Consider the following 24,922-nt stretch of genomic DNA (forward strand, 5'->3'; position numbering starts at 1 on the left):
TTTTTTGATTTTCCCTCCTCCAGTGATAGCCAATATGGGATCCAGGTCAGCCAAAGGTTCCAAAGAAACAGCAACCAAAACGGAATACTCCAAAGGCAATTTATTCACTTACAAGGATTTCAAGAGGGTGTACAAAAATGAAATAAAATAGTAAAAACAAATATAGATAAAAGGTATTGGTCCTACGCGTTTCGTCCTTACACAAAACAGGACTTCCTCAGGGACCTCTTTCAACAATTGTCCAGTAATAGGTACATCAAGTAAAAACATCACCCTCTGATGGTGATGTTTTTACTTGATGTACCTATTACTGGACAATTGTTGAAAGAGGTCCCTGAGGAAGTCCTGTTTTGTGTAAGGACGAAACGCGTAGGACCAATACCTTTTATCTATATTTGTTTTTACTATTTTATTTCATTTTTGTACACCCTCTTGAAATCCTTGTAAGTGAATAAATTGCCTTTGGAGTATTCCGTTTTGGTTGCTGTTTCTTTGGAACCTTTGGCTGACCTGGATCCCATATTGGCTATCACTGGAGGAGGGAAAATCAAAAAAGACAGGAAAACCCCCCGTTTCCATCAAGGGGAGGCACCCATAACACGCTTAATTTACCTGGAATATGTGAGTGCATATTAATCACCTAAAGTTTTAAATTAGTTTTGTAGCAATATTTGCACTATGTTTTGTCCTTCTTTATAGGTATACTAGCAGATACCCAAAATAGCCCATCAATTACACACCTCTATGTACCTTACCTGTAGCCAGGAAGAAGGGGCATTACACTAGAGCTCAAATCTCAGGCACCACATCATCAAGGCAACTAGGAATTTTGAGCAGGTCAACAGATGTGGTGAGGGAGCATGCACTGGTTGTAAACCAGCAGAAAGCGGAGGCGGCAACTAGCCGGCCGTGTAAAACTGAGGCAGCAAGGAACCGCTCTGCTCCTTTGCTCGCTGTTTACTGATGCCAGGTCCCGAAACATGAGGTCACGCCAGCATTACTACACATCACACAAGAGAGCAGGGAGACGACAGCCCCACTGGATCCCAGGGGAAGCCAATTTACTCTAACTCTCCCACAGGCAGGGAGGGATTTAAAGGACCACTATAGTGCCAGGAAAACAAACATTTCCTGGCACGATAGTGCCCCGACGGTGCCCCCCCTCCCGCCGGGCTGAAGTTGAAGGAAGGGGTTAAACACTTACCTTTCTCCAATGCCAGGCTCCCTCGGCGCCGGGGAGTCTCCTCCTCCTTCCGACGTCATTGGCTGAATGCACACGCGCAGCCAGTCCATAGGAAAGCATTGGGAATGCTTTCCTATGGACGCTTGCGTCTTCTCAATGTGAAAATAAGAGAGAAGCACAGAAGCGTCTCTAGCGGCTGCATTAACCCATTGGTAAACATAGGTTTACAGCTGCAGGGTTAACCCTAGAGGGACCTGGCACCCAGACCACTTCATTGAGCTGAAGTGGTCTGGGTGCCTATAGAGGTCCTGTAAAGTTTTTCAAATTTTCTGTGTGTGTGTGTTTGAGAGAGTGCTGTTTGTCAGTCTGAGTGTGTGTGTGTTTAGGTGACTCCTAGATTCCAAGCAAATTTGTCAAGCCCTGCATTACACTCTGGTGGCCCTGGTGTTCTATCAGTGCTGCCAATGTAACCCGCAGCAACACTCAAAGGTGTTCACTAGAGCAGTGTTTCCCAACCCAGTCCTCAAGGCACACCTACCAGTCCAGGATTTAAGGATTACCCAGTTTTGTCTAAAGTGTTTTTAGAAAAAAACACCTTAGACAAAACTGGGTAATCCTTAAATCCTGGACTGGTAGGTGTGCCTTGAGGACTGGGTTGGGAAACACTGCACTAGAGGACACTGACAAAAGTGGAATCTGGAGTCCCCTGGGCCTCCTCTTCAATTACTTCACTGGTGAGACCGCAGCGTGTATATTTACATATACACACAGGCACGTTGGACTCATGGCACGTAGGACTTTGTTTTTGCTGCCAGCCTTCAGCCACTTGCCTTTATCCAGCGCCGGTGACCTCACCCCCCCCCCACTGGCTCCCGAGTGGAGCCGAATGCGCATGCACAGAGCCGCATGCGCATTAAAAACGCTCATAGGAAAGCATTACCCAAGCTGCCTCTGACAGCCCCTAGAGGCTGGATTAACCCTGCAGTGTAAACATGGCAGTTTCTATGAAACTGCTATGTTTACAGCTGCAGGGTTAACCCTAGAGGGACCTGGCACCCAGACCACTTCATTGAGCTGAAGTGGTCTGGTTGACTATAGTGGTCCTTTAAGGGCCCCCACCTACCACGGGGACACTAACTTCTAATAGAGAAGAACGTTCATCTTCATTAGTTTGTATAAAAAAATAAATAAATAAATAAATTTACAAATAACCATGAAGCTATTTACACCCCCACAAGTCATCTGAGTAAAGAGCTGTGCATACAGTACATGGAGCTTATGGTCTTATTACTAAAAACTAAGTTTCAGAACAAAAAAATCTGAAAGATGAAAATTTTTATTTATCGACAAAAAACAAAAAATCAAAATAAAGTCTCAGAGAGGCGATCCCGCCGGGCGGATAAAGTCCTGAGCCGGTCTGAGTCCAGGAATCCCAATAACAGACTGCAGACACGGTGACTGTCTGTCCATGCCAGGCCCGTGGGGTCTGTGGTGAGGGGGCCGGGGTGCAGGGATCCACATACCGCCCGGGGGCTCCGGTAAGGCAGCTGGCTCAGACCGGGGGTCCCTGTGAGGCCGGTGTCCCCCCCCCGGTAGGTCTCTCTCCGGTTACTAGTCGTCCGGTTTGTCGGCCGGCGGGGGGTCCCTGTGAGGCCGGTAGGTCTCCCCCCGGTAGGTGTCTCTCTCTGGTTACGAGTCGTCCGGTTTGTCGGCCGGGGGGGTTAGGGGGTCCCTGGGAGGCCGGTAGTTCCCCCCCCGGTAAGTCTCTCTCCGGTTACGAGTCGTCCGGTTTGTCGGCCGGCGGGGGGGATTAGGGGGCCCCTGTGAGGCCGGTAAGTCGTCCCCCCCCGGTAGGTGTCTCTCCGGTTACGAGTCGTCCGGTTTGTCGGCCGGGGGGCCGCACGGTTGCAGCATTTTCTCCATGAGGTTGAAGCGGACCCGGGCTTTGCTCTCGTTCTCGGCGGCCGCGAAGTAGTTGAGGAGGTCGAAGTGGCCCATGTAGGAGCAGTACGAGTCCCGGTGCTGGTTCACCAGCCATTCCCACTTGGTGGTGTCCGCGTGGCCGGTGCCGATGTACTTGGACTGGAGGTGCTCGAGCTGGCTGTGGATGGTGTACCGGTCCGTCATGGCTGCCGGGATCTGAGAGAACGCCGGGAACACGAGACAGGAAGTACCGGCTGCCGGTAACTGATAGAACGCACGGGGAGCCTGGTATGAAGCGGGCAGTGTGAACGGATATGACGTAGGAGGAGGAGAGCTACCGGAAGTCATGAACACGTGACCGAACCAGCTAGCTCTTATTGTTATACATAGGGACCCCCTGACATGGGGGGAGGGGACCCCAGACCGGGACCCCAGACCCCCCTCATGTAATAGGTTCCCCCTTATCATTAGGACCCCCTGACCCCCCTCATTATGTAATAGGTTCCCCCCTTATTATTAGGACCCCTGACATGGGGGAGGGGACCCCAGACCCCGGGGGAGGGGACCCCAGACCCCCCTCATTATGTAATAGTTCCCTTATTATTAGGACCCCTGACATGGGGGAGGGGAGCCCAGACCCCCCTCATTATGTAATAGTTCCCTTATTATTAGGACCCCTGACATGGGGGAGCGGACCCCAGACACCCCTCATTATGTAATAGGTTCCCCCTTATTATTAGGACCCCCTGACATGGGGGGAGGGGACCCCAGACCCCCCTCATGTAATAGGTCCCCCCTTATCATTAGGACCCCCTGACATGGGGGGGAGGGGACCCCGGACCCCCCTCATTATGTAATAGTTCCCCCCTTATTATTAGGACCCCTGACATTGGTGGAGGGGACCCCAGACCCCCCTCATTATGCAATAGGTTCCTCATTATTAGGACCCCCTGACATGGGTGGAGGGGACCTCTCTCATTGTGTAATAATTCCCCTTATTATTTGGACCCCCTGACATGGTGGGGAGGGGACCCCAAACCCCCCTTATTGTGTAATAGGTTCCACCTTATTATTAGGACCCCTGACATGGGAGGGGACCCCAGGCCCCCTCATTATGTAATAGGTTCCACCTTATTATTAGGACCCCTGACATGAGTGATGGGGGCCAGAGGAGGGGACACTAGATCCCCCTCTCCCCCCCCCTTATAGATAATGCCCTCCAGTTGTAGATAATAGGTTCCCCTCCCCCCTATTATACTTTGGACCCTCCTGGTGTGGGTGGTGGAGTCCAAGGGAGGGGATACTAGATCCCCCCCCCCCCCCAATTATAAATAATACCCCTCCTTTATTACACTAGTCCCCCCACCTTTTCTAGCAACTGAAGAGCAATAGGTGCCCAATCTCTAAATATCATGTTTAGTAGACATGTCGGGGGCATATGGATTTTTTGATTGTTTACTATTTTCATGTGGTGGCTTGTTTTCTAGTGCTGGCCAGTCACCACATAGTTAACACTTAGGCCGCCCAGTGAGTGATTACCGTATTTGCGTTCAAGAATCTTGCCGAATGCATTCAGTTCATCACCGGCCGCTAATTCCGGTGCTGTAGATGGGTTCAGATGCGAAAATCTCTGATTTTCTGATTTCTTCCGAACTAATGTTACAGAATCGTCGAAACAACCGAATCCTGACTGCATTTTCCTTTGGTAAATCTGTGAATTCCACTGCAGTCATAATTCGGTCGTTTTCGCCAGATTTTGTCCATTCCTTACACTTTATAGTTTTCCCTTAAGCCAATAGTTCAGAAGCAAATAGACCTACTCTGTGTGTATGACATCTGTTCACATCTGTTCTGCTCACTTTTTCAATCAATGAATACTGGCTAGCAGAACCATTTTTTTCACACTTACAGAGTTAATCACTAAAGTGAGTTTTCACATTTAAAGCCTGAGTAGCCACACTGAAAGCGTAGCTGAATTATTTTATTTCAATTTGGCTGTTTTGACCCTAAATCTAAACTCCCCTTTGAATTCTCTTTTTAGCGAATAATCCTGTACATTGGCCGTATGAAAACCATGGGAGAGCTCTACTCATCCCTTAAATTATTTGTGTGTATGCTTTATCCTTGAAAAGGGAGAATGAAGTGGAGCGTAGGGTGAGAAAATTTAATTTGCATTTGAGTTGGAATACTTTTCATCTTATCAAGATCCCAGTTTACACTGCAAAGTAAGAAAAGTTTGATACTTTGATGTTCTTGTTGGGTATCATGCCAGAAAAGCAGAGTTATTGTTTGGATTCTATATTATATTTGGGTGTCTATACACTTAATAGCGAATTGCGGTGACTTTATAACCAACTTGCAAAATGTAGGCCACACTCACCAAGCTGTAAAAAAAATGTCCAACTTGACCAAATCGTAGACTTCACCTTATTTTAGCCTAAATTTGGATAATCAGTAACACATCTCGTTTTTTTTTTTTTTAGTAAATAGACCCATTGTGTTATAACTGATCATCCTTTTCATATACTGTATAACCAGCTGTGATTTTCTGATAAACATAATATCAAAGGAATGTAAGACTGGATTTTTATCCTATTTGCAGCCCATGGTCAATTCTCCACCATTTCAACTTGAGTGAATAAGCCCCATACTGTACAGGACAGCTACACTGTATCAGGGATTTTCTCCTAGCAACAGATGACAAATCCATCTTTTGACTCTCACACGTTGTAAGCAGGAGGAGACTTTGGTAACTTTAACGTCCTGCTTTGGAATTACCCCTATTGATGTCTCCTCCTCTGCCACTTGTTGTGTACATCTTTGTCACACCAGGAAGCTGGGACTTTATTACTTAACAGGAACAAAGCAGTGAGGAGTGGACCAGCTGCAAGATGCAGGGCTTAGTCTGGCTGACCCTTTTTTCTGTCTTTTGTGTTTTTTCTACCAAAGAAGGTAAGTGATCACGTGTACCCTGTGAATTATTTATTGATGTATATTTATATATGGAATTGTGTGGCCATTTAACACCTAGATGTGCTTTCACCTTTACAGAGGACAATCCCAAACTTAAAATGGACATTTATTGCTAAGAAAACGGTGGTCAAAAGATAGATTCTGCCAGGTGTTAAACTACATCTCCCCTGAATATTTGCCAGTATTTAGATATGAGATCTAGGACAGTTGGTGAGGTCGCTTGTTTGGGTACACCTGGCTAAGAACAAGTTTCTTATTTGGCGTGTAGGAGGGTGGTCATCTACAGAATGCATGTTAACCAGCTGGTTATTATCTGGATTTTTGAGAACAAAAAAAAAGTTTGTTGTTTTTTTGCATTGTGCTTTGCAGAATCCCTGTGAGGCCGGTAGGTCTCCCCCCGGTAGGTGTCTCTCTCTGGTTACGAGTCGTCCGGTTTGTCGGCCGGGGGGGTTAGGGGGTCCCTGGGAGGCCGGTAGTTCCCCCCCCGGTAAGTCTCTCTCCGGTTACGAGTCGTCCGGTTTGTCGGCCGGCGGGGGGGATTAGGGGGCCCCTGTGAGGCCGGTAAGTCGTCCCCCCCCGGTAGGTGTCTCTCCGGTTACGAGTCGTCCGGTTTGTCGGCCGGGGGGCCGCACGGTTGCAGCATTTTCTCCATGAGGTTGAAGCGGACCCGGGCTTTGCTCTCGTTCTCGGCGGCCGCGAAGTAGTTGAGGAGGTCGAAGTGGCCCATGTAGGAGCAGTACGAGTCCCGGTGCTGGTTCACCAGCCATTCCCACTTGGTGGTGTCCGCGTGGCCGGTGCCGATGTACTTGGACTGGAGGTGCTCGAGCTGGCTGTGGATGGTGTACCGGTCCGTCATGGCTGCCGGGATCTGAGAGAACGCCGGGAACACGAGACAGGAAGTACCGGCTGCCGGTAACTGATAGAACGCACGGGGAGCCTGGTATGAAGCGGGCAGTGTGAACGGATATGACGTAGGAGGAGGAGAGCTACCGGAAGTCATGAACACGTGACCGAACCAGCTAGCTCTTATTGTTATACATAGGGACCCCCTGACATGGGGGGAGGGGACCCCAGACCGGGACCCCAGACCCCCCTCATGTAATAGGTTCCCCCTTATCATTAGGACCCCCTGACCCCCCTCATTATGTAATAGGTTCCCCCCTTATTATTAGGACCCCTGACATGGGGGAGGGGACCCCAGACCCCGGGGGAGGGGACCCCAGACCCCCCTCATTATGTAATAGTTCCCTTATTATTAGGACCCCTGACATGGGGGAGGGGAGCCCAGACCCCCCTCATTATGTAATAGTTCCCTTATTATTAGGACCCCTGACATGGGGGAGCGGACCCCAGACACCCCTCATTATGTAATAGGTTCCCCCTTATTATTAGGACCCCCTGACATGGGGGGAGGGGACCCCAGACCCCCCTCATGTAATAGGTCCCCCCTTATCATTAGGACCCCCTGACATGGGGGGGAGGGGACCCCGGACCCCCCTCATTATGTAATAGTTCCCCCCTTATTATTAGGACCCCTGACATTGGTGGAGGGGACCCCAGACCCCCCTCATTATGCAATAGGTTCCTCATTATTAGGACCCCCTGACATGGGTGGAGGGGACCTCTCTCATTGTGTAATAATTCCCCTTATTATTTGGACCCCCTGACATGGTGGGGAGGGGACCCCAAACCCCCCTTATTGTGTAATAGGTTCCACCTTATTATTAGGACCCCTGACATGGGAGGGGACCCCAGGCCCCCTCATTATGTAATAGGTTCCACCTTATTATTAGGACCCCTGACATGAGTGATGGGGGCCAGAGGAGGGGACACTAGATCCCCCTCTCCCCCCCCCTTATAGATAATGCCCTCCAGTTGTAGATAATAGGTTCCCCTCCCCCCTATTATACTTTGGACCCTCCTGGTGTGGGTGGTGGAGTCCAAGGGAGGGGATACTAGATCCCCCCCCCCCCCCAATTATAAATAATACCCCTCCTTTATTACACTAGTCCCCCCACCTTTTCTAGCAACTGAAGAGCAATAGGTGCCCAATCTCTAAATATCATGTTTAGTAGACATGTCGGGGGCATATGGATTTTTTGATTGTTTACTATTTTCATGTGGTGGCTTGTTTTCTAGTGCTGGCCAGTCACCACATAGTTAACACTTAGGCCGCCCAGTGAGTGATTACCGTATTTGCGTTCAAGAATCTTGCCGAATGCATTCAGTTCATCACCGGCCGCTAATTCCGGTGCTGTAGATGGGTTCAGATGCGAAAATCTCTGATTTTCTGATTTCTTCCGAACTAATGTTACAGAATCGTCGAAACAACCGAATCCTGACTGCATTTTCCTTTGGTAAATCTGTGAATTCCACTGCAGTCATAATTCGGTCGTTTTCGCCAGATTTTGTCCATTCCTTACACTTTATAGTTTTCCCTTAAGCCAATAGTTCAGAAGCAAATAGACCTACTCTGTGTGTATGACATCTGTTCACATCTGTTCTGCTCACTTTTTCAATCAATGAATACTGGCTAGCAGAACCATTTTTTTCACACTTACAGAGTTAATCACTAAAGTGAGTTTTCACATTTAAAGCCTGAGTAGCCACACTGAAAGCGTAGCTGAATTATTTTATTTCAATTTGGCTGTTTTGACCCTAAATCTAAACTCCCCTTTGAATTCTCTTTTTAGCGAATAATCCTGTACATTGGCCGTATGAAAACCATGGGAGAGCTCTACTCATCCCTTAAATTATTTGTGTGTATGCTTTATCCTTGAAAAGGGAGAATGAAGTGGAGCGTAGGGTGAGAAAATTTAATTTGCATTTGAGTTGGAATACTTTTCATCTTATCAAGATCCCAGTTTACACTGCAAAGTAAGAAAAGTTTGATACTTTGATGTTCTTGTTGGGTATCATGCCAGAAAAGCAGAGTTATTGTTTGGATTCTATATTATATTTGGGTGTCTATACACTTAATAGCGAATTGCGGTGACTTTATAACCAACTTGCAAAATGTAGGCCACACTCACCAAGCTGTAAAAAAAATGTCCAACTTGACCAAATCGTAGACTTCACCTTATTTTAGCCTAAATTTGGATAATCAGTAACACATCTCGTTTTTTTTTTTTTTAGTAAATAGACCCATTGTGTTATAACTGATCATCCTTTTCATATACTGTATAACCAGCTGTGATTTTCTGATAAACATAATATCAAAGGAATGTAAGACTGGATTTTTATCCTATTTGCAGCCCATGGTCAATTCTCCACCATTTCAACTTGAGTGAATAAGCCCCATACTGTACAGGACAGCTACACTGTATCAGGGATTTTCTCCTAGCAACAGATGACAAATCCATCTTTTGACTCTCACACGTTGTAAGCAGGAGGAGACTTTGGTAACTTTAACGTCCTGCTTTGGAATTACCCCTATTGATGTCTCCTCCTCTGCCACTTGTTGTGTACATCTTTGTCACACCAGGAAGCTGGGACTTTATTACTTAACAGGAACAAAGCAGTGAGGAGTGGACCAGCTGCAAGATGCAGGGCTTAGTCTGGCTGACCCTTTTTTCTGTCTTTTGTGTTTTTTCTACCAAAGAAGGTAAGTGATCACGTGTACCCTGTGAATTATTTATTGATGTATATTTATATATGGAATTGTGTGGCCATTTAACACCTAGATGTGCTTTCACCTTTACAGAGGACAATCCCAAACTTAAAATGGACATTTATTGCTAAGAAAACGGTGGTCAAAAGATAGATTCTGCCAGGTGTTAAACTACATCTCCCCTGAATATTTGCCAGTATTTAGATATGAGATCTAGGACAGTTGGTGAGGTCGCTTGTTTGGGTACACCTGGCTAAGAACAAGTTTCTTATTTGGCGTGTAGGAGGGTGGTCATCTACAGAATGCATGTTAACCAGCTGGTTATTATCTGGATTTTTGAGAACAAAAAAAAAGTTTGTTGTTTTTTTGCATTGTGCTTTGCAGAATTGGTAATAAACACAATGCGTATCAGATATGTCGAACCTTTAGCTTTGACTTCCACCAGCCCCTCCTCTACATTTCACAGAGAGATCTGGGGGTTGTAGTTTACTTACAGCTGAAGGGGTGACTTTCATGTCTTTTCAAACTATTTCCATGATTCTCGAATTTTTAGCAGATCACAGAATTATTCACTTGGAGGTCTACTCACTAAATTGTATCAAATTAAAACCTAAATGGTAAAATTTAAGCTAAGATAGATCAGGAAAGATTCTCCAGCTGAGCTATAGTCACTGCTTGTTTTTGTATTTGGCTAAAACAGCTGTGTTAGGAAAATTTCAAATGAAAGAAAAAGTTAAGTTCTAAAATTAGAATGTTTAGTTCTCTAGGACAGTAGGAGAGAACCAGGGCTGTCAAGGACTAAACCCTAACATTGGAACAAACTTGAAATTGATCTAATTGTTAATGGAACAGATCATTCCTACCTGATCATAACCAAAATCCTCAAAATGAATAATAATTAAAAAAAAAAACACCTAGTAACTAAATAATGTATATACAATTATTTGTTTAATGTACATACCTCTAGGTGCAACATTGTATGTACATTATTTTTTCACTAGGTTTAAAAAACAAACAAAAAACATTTAAATGAGGAAAATTCTCCTAGTACGTCATGCCTCCAATTGAGCTATTTTGGACATTTTTATTTTTCCTTTAACTTTCCTTTCAGTTTACACTTTAATGAATAACGCTGTGGGTGTCTGGCTCAGTAACCTATATTTCCCAGTGTTATTATTGTAATTGCTAATCATATTGCGTTGACGCCCTCTTAAGTACATTTGTTTGCATTATTATTGTAGCCGAGTATAAGTGTTTGTGTATGTATTACTTTCACTTTTCGTGCACTCAATAAACTAACCTAAAGGGACACTAAAATCGCTTTTACTTATCAAAGTGGTTATGGTGCAAGGAATCTTTGAGTGTAGTCAGTCTTTTTTTTTTTTTTTAACCCATTTTGTACAGATTCCCTAACACAGGGCTCTCCCAGCATCCATAGCATGCCTCCCATTGCTGCCGACATTATTCCTTCCAAGGTTGGATGGCAGTGAAAGGTTGTGAGAGATGGTAGGGGCTTAAAATTGCAGCCACAGCCTGCCGTTGCTGTCCAAAATTAAGAGATTGCTGTAATTTCTTATGAGAAAATGAACCAAATGCATTACCACTGGCACCAAGAGAACCCATTTAAAAAACAAACAAACAAAAAACAAACAAACAATTTTTAAAGGGTTTAAACATAAACTGGCAGGACTGATAAAACCATAACCACTGTAAAATGCTGGTTATAAAGCACATAGTTTCCTTTTATCTAAAAAGCACTCTGTCACCCTTAAGATGACTTAAGGTTTTTTTATTCTGCCTATATATTGTGCGCCCTGGATAACAAATGTGTAAATGAGCAAATATTAAATTAAAATAGTTTCCTCCTCGTGTCCTGTGCTGGTTTTTGGCCCCAAGCTAACCACGTGATAGTAGTACATAACTTACTATGGTCTGTAATAAATCCCAGAATGTGTTGGTCTTGGGACAGATTACTCTTTATGTTAGTTGAGGTATAAAACGTGTTTGCAGCTGGTTTGCCATGCATCAGATTGTTACTTTTAACATTTTAATATGTTTTCTTCTTCTTCTAATTGTTTAACTGGTGCAGGACTCTGGTGTTAGACCAGCTTTCCAGAGAATGTTTGCCATTCCTGTAACATTAATTTGCTACATGGTAACTCTGTGCCAATCTTACTTGGGCCTAGTTTATATTTTAATAACAACAAATACTGGCAGTAAATGAGAGGTGTGTCACACTGTAATGTTATTTAATAGGACAGTAGAGTCACGCGTCTCATGTTAAATTATGCGGATCGGGAAAGGTACACAGGAGTGCACATGAACAGGTCTACACCTGAAATATGTAGAGAGAATAGACCTTTATAGGTTTAGAAGATCTTGATTAGCTACAAATCTTTCAAATTGACACATTCATTTGAGGGGAATTTGAATGAAGCTGTAACCAGGCCAAGCCTATCCCAGGACATTTTGTGAATTTACAGTGACCTTAAAAACTACTACATACCACCCAATAGTTCCGTATTAGATGATTCAGTCCAGTGTTGGGGTCTCCCCATATAGTTCAGTATGAGCACATCAACACACGTACTTGCACTGTGCAAAGTGCTGTTAGCTCATTATCCCGATGGACAGAATGGTTCAGAAGTACTTTGTGTACGAAAAGGCATTCTTGCATGAAATCCAAGAGGTCATCATTAGAAATTAATTTTTAAACCCTCTCCATGTGGCCTTGACAGCAGCAGTCCTTTAAGTCAGCTATTTTATTAGTTTGTTTCTCTATTATCCGTTTATGTGTTAGAACCAGGGCCGGATTAACATAGGGGCTGATGGAGCTGCAGCTCCAGGCCCAGGCCAATGGAATAGGCCCATTAAAAAAAAAAAAAAAAAACTATTTTTTTTTTTACTTTTTTTTTTTAGCACACTACTCTTAGGTTTGCCATCTGACTGCTATTTTAAGGCACAGCCTGTATTTGAGGCTGCTTGGCCATGATGGTATTGCAGTAATACCAGCAATACAAATGCAAACATTTTTCTCATTATAAACGGAGATTACTCTGCAATACCAGCACCGGCCAGTAGGGGTCACTGTGTATGGAGAGAGACAGGGATATGAAGTTACAGCATATACCTCCCTGCCTCTCTCTACTCACTGATCCGCGGAGGAGCAGCTACACAGCACATAGAGTCCAGACAGCAGCTAGCAGCCTGCAGAGACAGACTACAGCTCAGGGAAGTGAGGGATGAGGGGAAAGGCAGCAGGGAGACATGGGGACACTGAGACACTAGGGGACACATGGTGACACTGAGACACTAGGGGACACAGGGAGACGTGGGGACACTGAGACACATGGGGACACTGAGACACATGGGGATGCTGTGAGACAATGGGTAGACACATTGGGACACGGAGATACTAGGGACACAGTGCCTCCATGTCTCCCAGTGTCCCCATGCCTCCCAGCCAGTGTCCCTAGTGTCTCAGTGTCCCCATGGCTCCCAGTGTCCCCATGCCTCCCAGCCAGTGTCCCTATTGTCTCAGTGTACCCATGGCTCTCAGTGTCTCCATGGCTCCCAGTGTCCCCAAATGTCTGTGTTCCCATGTCTCCCATTGTCCCCATATGTCTGTGTCCCCATGTCTCCCAGTGTCCCCATGTCTCCCAGTCAGTGTCCCTATTGTCTCTGTGTCCCCATATCTCTGTGTCCCAATGTCTCCCAGTGTCTGCGTCCCCATGTCTCTGTGTCCCTAGTGTCTGTGACCCCATTTCTCTGAGTGTACCCAAATGTCTGTGTCCCGATGTCTCCCAGTGTCCCCAAGTGTCTCAGTGCCCCCATGTCTCCCAGTGTCCCTAAGTGCCTCAGTGTTCCCGTGTCTCAGTGTCCCTGTGTCTCTGTGTCCTCATGTCTCTCAGTGTCCCCTAGTATCCTAGTGACACGGGACACACTGAGACATGGGGACACTGGGAGAAATGGGCACACAGACACTTGGAGACTAGGGGACTGGGCAACATGGGGACACTGACACTGATGCATAGGGACGCTGATGCCAGGCTGGCCTTCCAATTCTTTGGACAGACATACCCCCTTTTTGGGCATGTTCGCCCTTTTGGCAGTTCTGGTCATGTGATTCGCATCAGTGGCCTACTCTTTTACCCCGCCCATTGGCTTCCTGCTTCACTGGACACTGCTGTTGGTATGGATTTGCTTGAAAGATGCATGCATAAATTGCATAAATTAGATAAAGAGATTAGCATAGAGTATGTGTTTTCTTATAGTTGCATCCTTTGAGTTTCCATTGAGTTTCCGTTTTACTGTTTTTGATCGATAAGATTCTGTAATTAGGCCCCATCATAATTGTCAGCACCAGGCCCATTGGGCTCTTAATCCGGCCCTGGTTAGAACTATATCTGACAATCTGTTTTGGAAGTCCATGGTTTCATCTATTTTGGATTGAATGTGGGTGGTGTGTTCACCTTATTTCATAAGTGCTGACACATGCTTAAACAGTTTCCTATCTGTCTTGTTTAAATTATATTTTCTATCCAGCTGCAGCAACGTTAGCATTCTTCGAGGATGAAGTAGAATTGGAATACGGTGAAAGTCTTGATGGTGAGTCATTTTTTAGACTTGTATGTGGTGACTTGAGACTAGCTCAGTGGTTCCCATTGTTCTTTGGACCAATGCACAATTTGATGAGAGAATAATTATTTTATTTTTACTTTCATCAGAAGATTATAAATGTCTCACTAGAAAGAAATGCATTCTAGCCGTGTAGAATTATTACAAATGGAAAGAAAAAAAAAAAAAAATACACACACATTTTAAGGATCACATTCAACCTATAACAACCCTGAAGTTGAGGAGTTCGTGGCGCACTTTGGGGCTTAAGGCATAGCACGGCACACTGTTTGCAAACCTACTGCACTAGACAACAAGATACATTTTTTTTTTTATGAATTATGTATTGCCAAGTTGTATTTGAGCCAGAGTGTACAGGGAAGTATATCTGTTGCACCTGTTGTGGGATACTGACCTTGTCAGTGATGGTTGGCGGTTTGCATGCACAGCCCCACCATGCAATCTAGGATGCTATAATGTGAGGGCAGGCAGTTTGCAGGGAGCGATCTTCAGGTAAGTATATGTTTTAGTCGATTTTGGGGAGCACAGTCTTCATGAACCTACCATCAACACTTAAAGGATACTATAGGCATCAGCACAACTTAATTACAACGTTTTTGTGTATAGATCAAGACCCTAAAGTCTGCTTAAAGGACCACTATAGGCACCCAGACCACTTCAGCTTAAAAGGTTTAACCCTGCCTGCTGTAAACATTGCAGTTTCAGAGAAACTGCTATGTTCACAAATGGGTTAATCCAGCCTCTAGTGGCTATCTCATTGACAGCCACTAGAGGCGCTTCTGCACTTCTCACTGTGATTTTCACAGTGAGAAGACGCCTGTGTCCATAGGCAAGCATTGAGAATGTTTTCCTATGAGACTGGTTGAATGCGCGCGCGGCTCTTGCCGTGCATGAGCAGTCAGCCGATGACGGCAGAAGAAGGAGGAGATTCCCCAGCGCAGAGGGAGCCCGGCGCTGGAGAAAGGTGAGAATTTAACCCCTTCCTCACCCTAGAGCCCAGCGGGAGGGTGACCCAGAGGGTGAGGGGGACCCAATGACCCTATAGAGCCAGGAACGAGTATGTTTTCCTGCCACTATAGTGGTCCTTTAATTTTCTGGCATGTAGGAGTTAAATCGCTTTTGTTTCTGTTTATGTAGCCCAAGCCACACCTCCTCTGGCTGTAACTCACACTGCCTGCGTGGAAAAAATGGTTTCATGTTCAGTCAGACGTTAACTTGCTTTAGACGTTTTTATTTCCTCCTCTGTAAATTGAACTTTAATCCAGTCCTGTAGTATCCCTATAATGTTTGAATGTTTTAGTTCCTTTTTTTTTTGTTTTGTTTTTTAATTATCTATTATTCACTGGTCTTGTCCAGCCCACTGGCATGGCGGTAAAGTCTACCAATATGAAATCAAAGGTTGTCAAACTCCAGTCACTGTTGACTTTATGAATTGATTTTGTTTTTCAGAAGATGCTGAGTTATATATTTCTGGACCAGAATATCCAGTACTGGAAGGAGATTCTGTGACTTTGGAATGCTTATCTGCCAATTACACAAACCTGTCGAATTTTACCTTCCAGAAATACCTCCGGGTAAGTCAGCATATTTGCTATTAAATGGAATTATAAACATTTTCACATTTTTATTGTTTGTAAAACCCTTCACCTGCACCTTTTGTCATTTAGCTACAGCTGGATTTCAAACCCTATAATATTCAGCCTGATCATTTTCTGGCTGATCTTTGCTCTACAGAGGGGCTGATCATTGCTCTACAGAGGGGCTGATCATTGCTCTACAGAGGGGCTGAATATTGCTCTGCAGAGGGGCTGATCATTGCTCTACAGAGGGGCTGATCATTGCTCTACAGAGGGGCTGATCATTGCTCTGCAGAGGGGCTGATCATTGCTCTGCAGAGGGGCTGATCATTGCTCTGCAGAGGGGCTGATCATTGCTCTGCAGAGGGGCTGATCATTGCTCTGCAGAGGGGCTCTGTCATGTCTTTATTTCAGCTTAAAGTGAACCTGTCATGCCAGGTTTATATCACGCTGTAAAAACTCGTAGTGCACCAATTATATCATTTATTGTAAACGTAACGCCAGCCGTCCCACCTACATGGGATGTTACTATATCCCATAATTCCCAGTGAGCACACGGACGTTGTGGTTGTCATTTGGGGGTGCTGTCTGTCAATCACACTCTCCTTTCCAACACACAATGCTAAGGGAGAAAGAAGTATTTTCTGGCGAATCTTTCTTTTCCTAATGATAATTTTTTTTTGTCTTCAAATTTCCAGAATTAGCAAGTATAGTGATATTTCTTTTAAATTAAACTGCATTTACTGGCAATTTCTCAGAGACTCTAGGTAACTGGAAGTGGCGTTCTACATGATTAGTCATCATACGATGGCAAGTTTACTTTTACTTGTTAAACCGGTTTGACATGCTAGCAAAACACTACTTTACGGAGATAAAATGATCTCTGACTTTTAAACCCAACATACCTAAAAACAACAGACCAACTGAACACCTTAAATACACTAACTGCAGCTTTACAAAAAAAAAGAACATCCCCTTAGAGTACCGTACCTCAAGCTACACAGGTGACAGATTCACTTTAAACATGGTAAAAATGGAGCACCCGCTAATTCACTAAAATATGGATTGTCAGAAATTCTAAGTGAAATTCAAGTTTTAGAAATATCAAGTTTTAAGCATTATAACCAAAGGCGTACCTAGGTTACATGGCACTCAGACCGAAATGTATTTTGACATTCTTTTGCATGCACATACTCCCAAATATATATTCATGTAATTCATATTCACATACCCATATAAGGGCACATACACACATTGATATATTGACACAGACATCAAGCATTCATATTGACACAGACATCAATACGTAAACACAAATTCATTTTCATTTTGGGGAGGGGGGCGAGGTGTTGGCCCAAGAGAGATCCGAGCAGCTCCCTCTCTGCTCTCTCTGCAGCCACTAGAGGAAAGCAGCAAAGCAGGCACCTGCTGTGCAGCGCCCCCACCAGTATTGCACTTGACTCTGCTCACTCCTCTGCCGCCTGTTACCTGGGGCAGACCATCCTTCCAGACTACTCTTTTGATCATAACCACTATAGCCTATTGTAGTGGTTAGGGTGCCAGGTATCATCTAAATTTGATATGTAAAACTGTTTAGCATAGTTTGTTAATTTATGGATTTCCTTCCTACCACACGTGAAGTCCACACAATGTAGGGCAGCACTCTTCCTTTGCTGCCCATCTGGGTGTTGAAGTGAAAACATGACAAAAAAGATTTCTCTCGTTTTCAAGTATGTCCTGGGTCCACAAAGCATTGCATTGATACAATAGGGTAAAATAAATACAACATTTAACATAGAGCAGGTAGGAAATATATGATCAAGCATGACAGATGCATTCTGTTTTGAGATATGTTGAGATGGATCTCTTAAAGGATTTTAGGCCTGGGGAAGATTTGAAAGTGTGCGGGAGGTCATTCCATAATTGCTGTGCTCTGTAGGAGAAAGAGGATCGGGCTGCTTTCTTTTTGTACTGAGGTAGGCTAAAGTGTTGGTACTGGATTGGGAGTTATAAGATGTGGGAACAGCCAGGGAGAGCATTCTGCTCAGGTAGGGTGGCAGCTGCCCAGAAAAGCTCTTAAACACAAGGCTGGAAAGATGAAGGGTGCGTCTGGATTCCAGCTACAGCCAGTTTAGTTCTTTTAGCATGTCACAATGGTGGGTCCTCTAATTACATTGCAGCACAAAGTGCCAGAACGAGTTATACAATGTATGGGAGTTTGCGATTCAGGTGTATATGCTACATCCCCATAATCAATGATTGGCATCAGCATTTGCTCTACAATCTTTTCCTTTACTGTAGGGCTTAGGCAAGATTTGTTTCTGTACAGGGTACCTAGTTTTGGAAAAAGTTTAGATGCAAGTTTTTCTATGTGGAGGCCAAAAGATAGATTGGGGTCTAACAACATACCCAAGTATTTGAATGAGTGGACTGCGATCAGTGTGCTATTTGATTTTGTTTTGATGGATAGGTGGGAATTGTGTAATTTGTGTAATTTAGGTACTGTTCGAGAGATCATTGTGACAGTATTTAGGAAGAGTTTGTTTTTTTGCGATCCACTTTTCTACCTTTGTAAACTGGTCTTGGAGCACAGCCTCAAGCTGCGGTAGATCGGATTGGCTTGCATAGATTACTGTGCCGTCTGCGTACATGTGTACATTTGAGGATTTGTAGACATTAGGCAGATCATTTATAAATAATGTGAATAGTAGGGGGCCGAGAATGGAACCTTGGGGAACACCACACGTGACTGGGAGAGGGAGGGAGTCGCTGTCAGAAATGGACACATATTGCGAGCAATCCAATACACATGATCGAAACCAGGTAAGCGGACGATCACCAATACCTGAGATTTTTAGTGTGTGTAGTAGAATGTCCACTGTGTCAAAAGCATTTGCAAAATCAAGGAAAATAGCTCCAATTAGGTCTCCTTGTTCCATGCCAGTTTGCATGTATTGTAAACATTTAAGAGGGCAGTGGAGTGATTCAGGCGAAAGCTTGATGGGTCAGATAGATTGTTGGTAATACTCACATAGTTGCGTATGGACACATTTTTCTAAGATTTTTTTACAAGCGGCAAACAAGCCAAGTCGTTTATTTATTCCCTTACTATTTTCGCAAGAAAAAAAGAAGACAAAAAAAACGGTTTTAGTAGAAATGTTTGATTTAAACTAAACAAAGAGATAGTACAAACTTCTACTTGTAAAATGAAAAGCAAATACAATTATGTTTGTGTTATTCCGTCTTGCTCTGAAGCACTGACAGCTTTCTGCTCTGATTCAGCCTGCGAACACTTTCATGGGTATTTATGTATTATACACTTTGATGGATGTTCTTATTAGATTCTTATAGGAAAAATGCATTTATCCTCTGTTCTCCTTATATAAATTAGAAGCTTTAACGCATTAAGCTGACGGTCATTGACTCAAACCCTCTCATTGCCAGTGGATTATGGCTAGACCTTAGCACATAGTGTTAAACTGTGAATTTTAGAGATTAAGCGACTCTGCTTAAATTAATTTAAACGGTGATGTCAAAGATAAGGCTACAATCGTCAGATCCACCATTTTTTCTAAACACATCATTGTAGCTGGAAGTACATAGTACACAGGAGAGAAAATATATCATTTAGAAATGTAGTGACTTTGGAATCTGTCCTTTTTTAATTGGTTGATTTCCTTTGTCATATCCTACTTGTGTACTGCAGGGCATTAAAGGGACACTATAGTCACCAAAATCATTTTAGTTTAATTAAGCAGTTTTTGTGTTTAGATCTTGTCTCTGAAGTTTCACAGTTGTTTGGGTGACTATAGTGTCCTTTTAATTTTTATGAGTCACTTTTCATGCAATACCCAACAACATTAATAAATTATGTGTTTCAGACCTACAAAAATAAATCTTTATCTGAAACAAAATAATTATTTAGTTTGTGGCAAATATATTTTGTATAGTGAAACATTATTCCCTGATTGGTTTGTCTGCTTTGTTTCTTTGCCCTAATTCCATTCCATCTCTCGTTCGATACCGGTCTCTGATAATTAGAAGACTGAAACCAATGCAGTATCTGCCTGCGTACGAGTCCCCCATTTTTAATTACTTGAAAATCTTTTAAATTAATTAGACGGTGTAACTGGGTAAAGATTTCACTGGAGGCTCAAGGTAAACAAAAACCTGTGAGATAAACCGCATTTTAGTTTTACCTCACTCTCTCAAACACGTGTTTGTGTTTCTACTCAGACAATGTGTCTTTGTTTTACAACAGTGTGCTGGGTAGAGACCGTTTCCTTTGAAGCAATTTCCTGTTGTAACTCAAAACATCCTGCTCAGAGCGTGTTTATGTATTTTTCTTAAATGGGCCTCACCACTACATAAACTGTGCGTTTGTCAGCTTTGAAATTGTCACCGTATATCATCAAAATACAGTAGTTTGAAAAAAGTGTCTTCCACTTGTGCAGTGCTTCTAACCCAGTCCTTAAAGCGTCTCTGTCATGGACTGAACCTTTATTTTTTTATAGTCTTCCCCCTGACCCAATATGTTCTAAATTATAAATTTTTCATCCATTTTCTGCGTCCTATTTTGATTTTGGTGCTGGATTTTGTCCCCACCTGCTGCTATGTTCAGGAGCCTGGTAGTGACGCTTTGCCTCTTCCTTGCTTTGCCCCTTTTTCCACCATGAGCCTTTGTTCCTGTTCATACACGACTCTTGGTGAAAGACAAGGCAGATTTGTAAATAACATTACAGCCGTGGGACGTGACATGCAGGTGAGTATTCTGTAAAATTTGGACTTGACAAACAAAGTGAAGTGTGCTTTAAGCTCCGCACTTCGTCGACAAAGAGGTCTCTGCTTTGACCTATGTATATTAAGAAAAATACATTTTGCCAGTACCCCCGATGAAACATAAGTAAGAAATGCCAAGTTGTGCACTGTGGGTGTGAGGGCATGTACTTACCAGCTGCAAATTTAAAAAATATATACTGCATGTTTTATAAAAGTCCTGAAATATATTGTTTGATCTTATTTTTATTATCTGTCTTTTAACCATTACAAATAAATATAGTAAATATAACTATTTAATATCTATTTTTTTTGTGCTTTATTCACATATACCTCGGAATGTACATTTCGTTACGCCATTTTATATTCATTTAGTTTACATCTGGCTTCCCAATGACTTATTGTCACATCTTTCAGAGTGTAGGAAGGTCATTTGTAGATGTTCTGCCTGGGGCACCTGATTAGTGGAGTTTTAATTACATCACTGAATTCTTATTCCCTCAAGAAGATCATTTGACATATGTTGGTCTTGGGATCTAGTTTAAAGTGAACCTACCACGACATTTTGAGTCATAACATCTCCTTATACAATAAAGGAATGCAATGAGAATAAACATTTTTATTTGCTCTTAGAGCTTTTTAAGTAAATTCTCAACTCCTCTCCTGTGCTGCCAGTGAGATCTGTGGGTGTTACTTAGTGTAACATCAGCCCCATTCCAGCCTATGTCCTGCCATTCTCTGATATTCTCAGCCCTCCTTGGAAACTCTATCATAAGCGAGACATACCACCGTCATGGGCAATATCACAGCGAACGCCAAGTAGTTGTTGTAGCAGAGAGTTGGAGAACCACCTGGACAAAGGTTCTCTGTCAATTAGTTATCAATACGCTGGTCTTTGGTATGCAAACCAGGAAGTGTCATTCTCTGAGCTCTGCTTTCAACCCCTGTATTGTTGGTGTGACAAATTTGGTAAATGTAAGTTTCCTGGCACCATGGCTACTCCTGCTCATGTAAAGCAAAAAAAAAATATATTGAAGTTATGGAGCTGGGAGTGATCTTGCAATTGTCAATTCGTGACATACAGTAGCCTGTCTGTCACCCTGTCTTTCTGGGGGGTTTTTGTGTGGTGTCCCAAGAAGTCTCTATGATGTGCAGATGTGCACATGGTATTCCAGGGCATTTGTGCCCATTCAAGAGGGCATCAGTAGAAGTCTGTGCATGGACAGCCCTGGTTGACTCACAGGACAACCTGGTGTCCAAGGTGCACATGTAAACTGGGATGATGCCCCCTTTTTGTGGCCACAAGCATTGCCAACCCACCCAAACTCTATACGTCCTGTAGTAGACAGATATACAATTACCAGCTTCCTCTCCAGTCGTGTGTAAAATCAGTTTATTTTTGAAGATACACAGCTCTTTACAATGACCAACCTGTTGACACAGGTACGTTGCTTTGTAAAAGGCAGTGAAAGAGTTTTGATTGTGTATGAAATTATGGAGGAGACCTAGTTATGCAGGAGAAAATGGTGTGCATCTTTAAAATTATGTACCATTTCCCCCCAGGTTAGTATTTTATTTATGTATTCTTGCTAAAAAGACAACTGTAATAAGATTTTTTCACTTTTTGCTTTGAAAACATTTATTATATTTAATTAAACAATGATATATTTTTCTAATAATGTATATTGTTTTGTTTTTATAGAAAATGTCACTTTTTTTTTAATTTGTCTGAGCAGTCATTTTGGGTCAGACTCTACTGTTTTCTTAAACTCTGTGCTACATGACATTATTCCAGACTGTGTCAAAATGTTTAAATAAATAAATAAAAACATTATTGCCACAATACTTCATCTTTAAAAGCAAGCGTAAAAGTTAAACATCTTACTGGAAAAAAAATAAAATATATGTAACAGTGTTTAGTATTTCACTTCCTGCTTTGAATTACGGTACATTCTGTAATCTACCCCCAATGTTTGCCCAGTTTTAATGTTTACTTAATAATTGCAATTATATTCAATGAATGGAACTGGGTGAGGCGATCTTGTTTGGACAAACCAGGTAGAAGATCATGTCCCAACAGGCTTATCATTTATTATCCTGAAAGTCAGACAGAATTGAAAGTATCCCAATCTCACCCATGTCCCAGATGTGCTACAGCTCATATACAGAGTTGTTCTGTACATTTTTTTTTTTTAAACGTTACGCAGAGACATCTAGTACAATGTAAGCACTTGTTATAAAAAAAAAGTTATTGGAACATTGTCAGTGATCACTTCCTGGTCTCCGCAGTGTGTTCTCTGTACGACTTATAAATTTCGCTTGAAGGTTTGTTGCAAGTGCAGCATCTTCAAATGTGAGTTTCTTTCTTTATCCTTTTATTGTTTGGCTTGGTTGGCTTTGCATACATTTTGCAATGTGAATTTTTGAAAATGAAAAAAAGAATGGGTAAATTCTAGCCTGTAGTTCTTCGTTAAAAAAAAAAAAAAAAAAAAAGTCATAGTTAAAATAGGCATTTAATGATTGACCCAGCAAGTGGTTTTTAAAGTGATAAATACGTGCCTCCGGTGTAGTCTCCAATTAGATATCTGCCCTAGGGGGGCATGTCATCACTGGTTTAAAAGCTGATCAGCATCGGAGACGTTGGAAAGAGAACTAATTTGGAAAAAAAAAAAGAAACAGTTACAGGCACAGCTTCTCTAAAAATAAAGTGGTCTGTTCAGTAAACCAGGTTATATTTAGCTTTATAGCTCTTTTTTTTTTTTTTTAAATCTTTTATTTTTGTAGTGCGTATAAATGGTACAAGCAGGCGTGAGGTGCCCCAAAAGCAGTCCTCAGGCTTTTCCTCGCTTAACATGCGGGGCAGGTGGTTAATAAGCACAATTTTGTATTATAATCAAGCTTGGATATAATGTCAGCAGGTAGACAGTATCGAGTATGAGAGGCATTAATGTAGGCCATCAATGCCATGAAATCTGCAGTGTATATACCAACATTTTGATTAGACAGTGACATGGTAACATAGCATGTTCGGATTCTAAAAACATGTTCAAACTTTCTACTGTGTCACAAAGATAAGAAATTCAGGTGCAAGAGTAAAAAGGCATGCATGAGTGAGTTCTCAGAGATCAGACTTGTAATTTGCTTAACTATGTCCAGTGTAACTCTGTGGGTGCTGTGTGAGTATGTGAAGCAGGATGAACACGTGTCTGAACAATTTATCTGATACTGGTGCTTGTGTACGTGTTAATAGGTGAAATAGTAGCCATAAACATTTATCAGCATAAGAGGTTATGATTTGCGGAATCAGTGTCCATGAGTGACTGGGTATCGTACATTTATGAGTGTGGGGTGGAGGATAAACGCCCGTCCGCCGATTATTCACCCCATTCCTTCAGGTGGGAACCGTATCCGCGGTATCTGGGGTTCACTGAGGTTGTCGGTCGGCCAGTTGGAAACCGGCTGTGCCCTCCAGCTCCGGGTCTGTAGTGGGGCTGGCATCTTATGGCCACGGACTCGGGGACTTCTGAAGACCGGGTCCTTCCCTTTCGGGACAGGTCGGGAGGCCATGTTGTTGGTGTTGCGCCGCCTTTGGCAGGCAGGTCTCCGCCTGCGTGGTCGATGCACCGGGGTCGGTCCCTTGGTGGCCCTCGACCCAGATGGGCTAATGTGGAGATTTGTGGACTGCTTTTTAACGGCTGTGCCCGAGGGCAGCCGAGTCCCGTTCCGGCCGATGACGCCTTGTCGGCCCTCTGTGTTCCCGCTTTTCAGCAGCTGTGGCGGTTCCGCCGCGTGTCGGGCCGTAATCCGTGCCCAGAAGGCCTCGAACAGCTCGTCGAGGCGTGTGGTGAGTGACTCGCTTGTGCTGGGGCTGTGTGTCGGAGGCCTGCTACCTCCACAGGGTTGCGTGTCCGCAATTTTCATGTGGCGGTCTGCTGGCCAGTGTGGTGCGCGGTTAGGGCTGATCTCTGCGTTTAGTGTCCATAGAGGCATGCCGATCGAGACAGTTGGGACCGGGATAACCCCCACCGGTCCCAAGGGGGGGGGGGGGGGGAGCCGTGTGCTGCGTGTGTTTGTGGGCCGGTAGAGCGGCCGCCTCTACCTTGCCCTGCGTGGCGTAGGCCCCAAGCCTCTGCTCTGTCATTCCAGCGTTCTTTCTTGTCGTGTGAGGCATCCCCCGGATCACCAGTGTTTGTGGAGTAAGTTGTGGTAGGTGGGGGTTCAGGATTGTTCGGTTCGACCCGA

General features: G+C 43.6%; 3 protein-coding genes across 3 annotated transcripts in view; 1 reads left to right on the forward strand and 2 right to left on the reverse strand.

The window, feature by feature from the left end:
• Window positions 1-3,020: 3,020 nt before the first annotated feature.
• On the reverse strand, window positions 3,021-3,447 carry LOC134577077 (splicing factor 3B subunit 5). The gene has a single exon (XM_063435720.1). It carries the CDS (start codon window positions 3,308-3,310, stop codon window positions 3,050-3,052), a length of 261 nt encoding a protein of 86 aa, XP_063291790.1. The 5' UTR covers window positions 3,311-3,447; the 3' UTR covers window positions 3,021-3,049.
• A 3,203-nt stretch (window positions 3,448-6,650) lies between these two features.
• LOC134577269 (splicing factor 3B subunit 5) lies at window positions 6,651-7,072 on the reverse strand. Its single transcript, XM_063435963.1, has one exon. The coding sequence runs from the start codon at window positions 6,933-6,935 to the stop codon at window positions 6,675-6,677; it is 261 nt and encodes an 86-aa protein (XP_063292033.1). The 5' UTR covers window positions 6,936-7,072; the 3' UTR covers window positions 6,651-6,674.
• Window positions 7,073-9,531: 2,459 nt separating this feature from the next.
• LOC134577748 (uncharacterized) overlaps window positions 9,532-24,922 on the forward strand; it is a 36,303-nt gene continuing 20,912 nt past the window's right edge. Inside the window, exons 1-3 of the mRNA XM_063436623.1 lie at window positions 9,532-9,683; window positions 14,235-14,297; window positions 15,777-15,901. Coding sequence (XP_063292693.1) covers window positions 9,623-9,683; window positions 14,235-14,297; window positions 15,777-15,901 — 249 coding nt within the window. The 5' untranslated portion in view covers window positions 9,532-9,622. The remainder of the gene's footprint in view (window positions 9,684-14,234; window positions 14,298-15,776; window positions 15,902-24,922) is intronic.

The sequence above is a fragment of the Pelobates fuscus genome, chromosome 11 (assembly GCF_036172605.1).
Source record: "Pelobates fuscus isolate aPelFus1 chromosome 11, aPelFus1.pri, whole genome shotgun sequence".
NCBI lineage: Eukaryota > Metazoa > Chordata > Amphibia > Anura > Pelobatidae > Pelobates > Pelobates fuscus.

Excerpts from the sequence above, each read along its gene's own strand:
- LOC134577077 (XM_063435720.1), bottom strand. The coding sequence starts at position 3,310 with ATGACGGACCGGTACACCATCCACAGCCAGCTCGAGCACCTCCAGTCC.
- LOC134577269 (XM_063435963.1), bottom strand. The coding sequence starts at position 6,935 with ATGACGGACCGGTACACCATCCACAGCCAGCTCGAGCACCTCCAGTCC.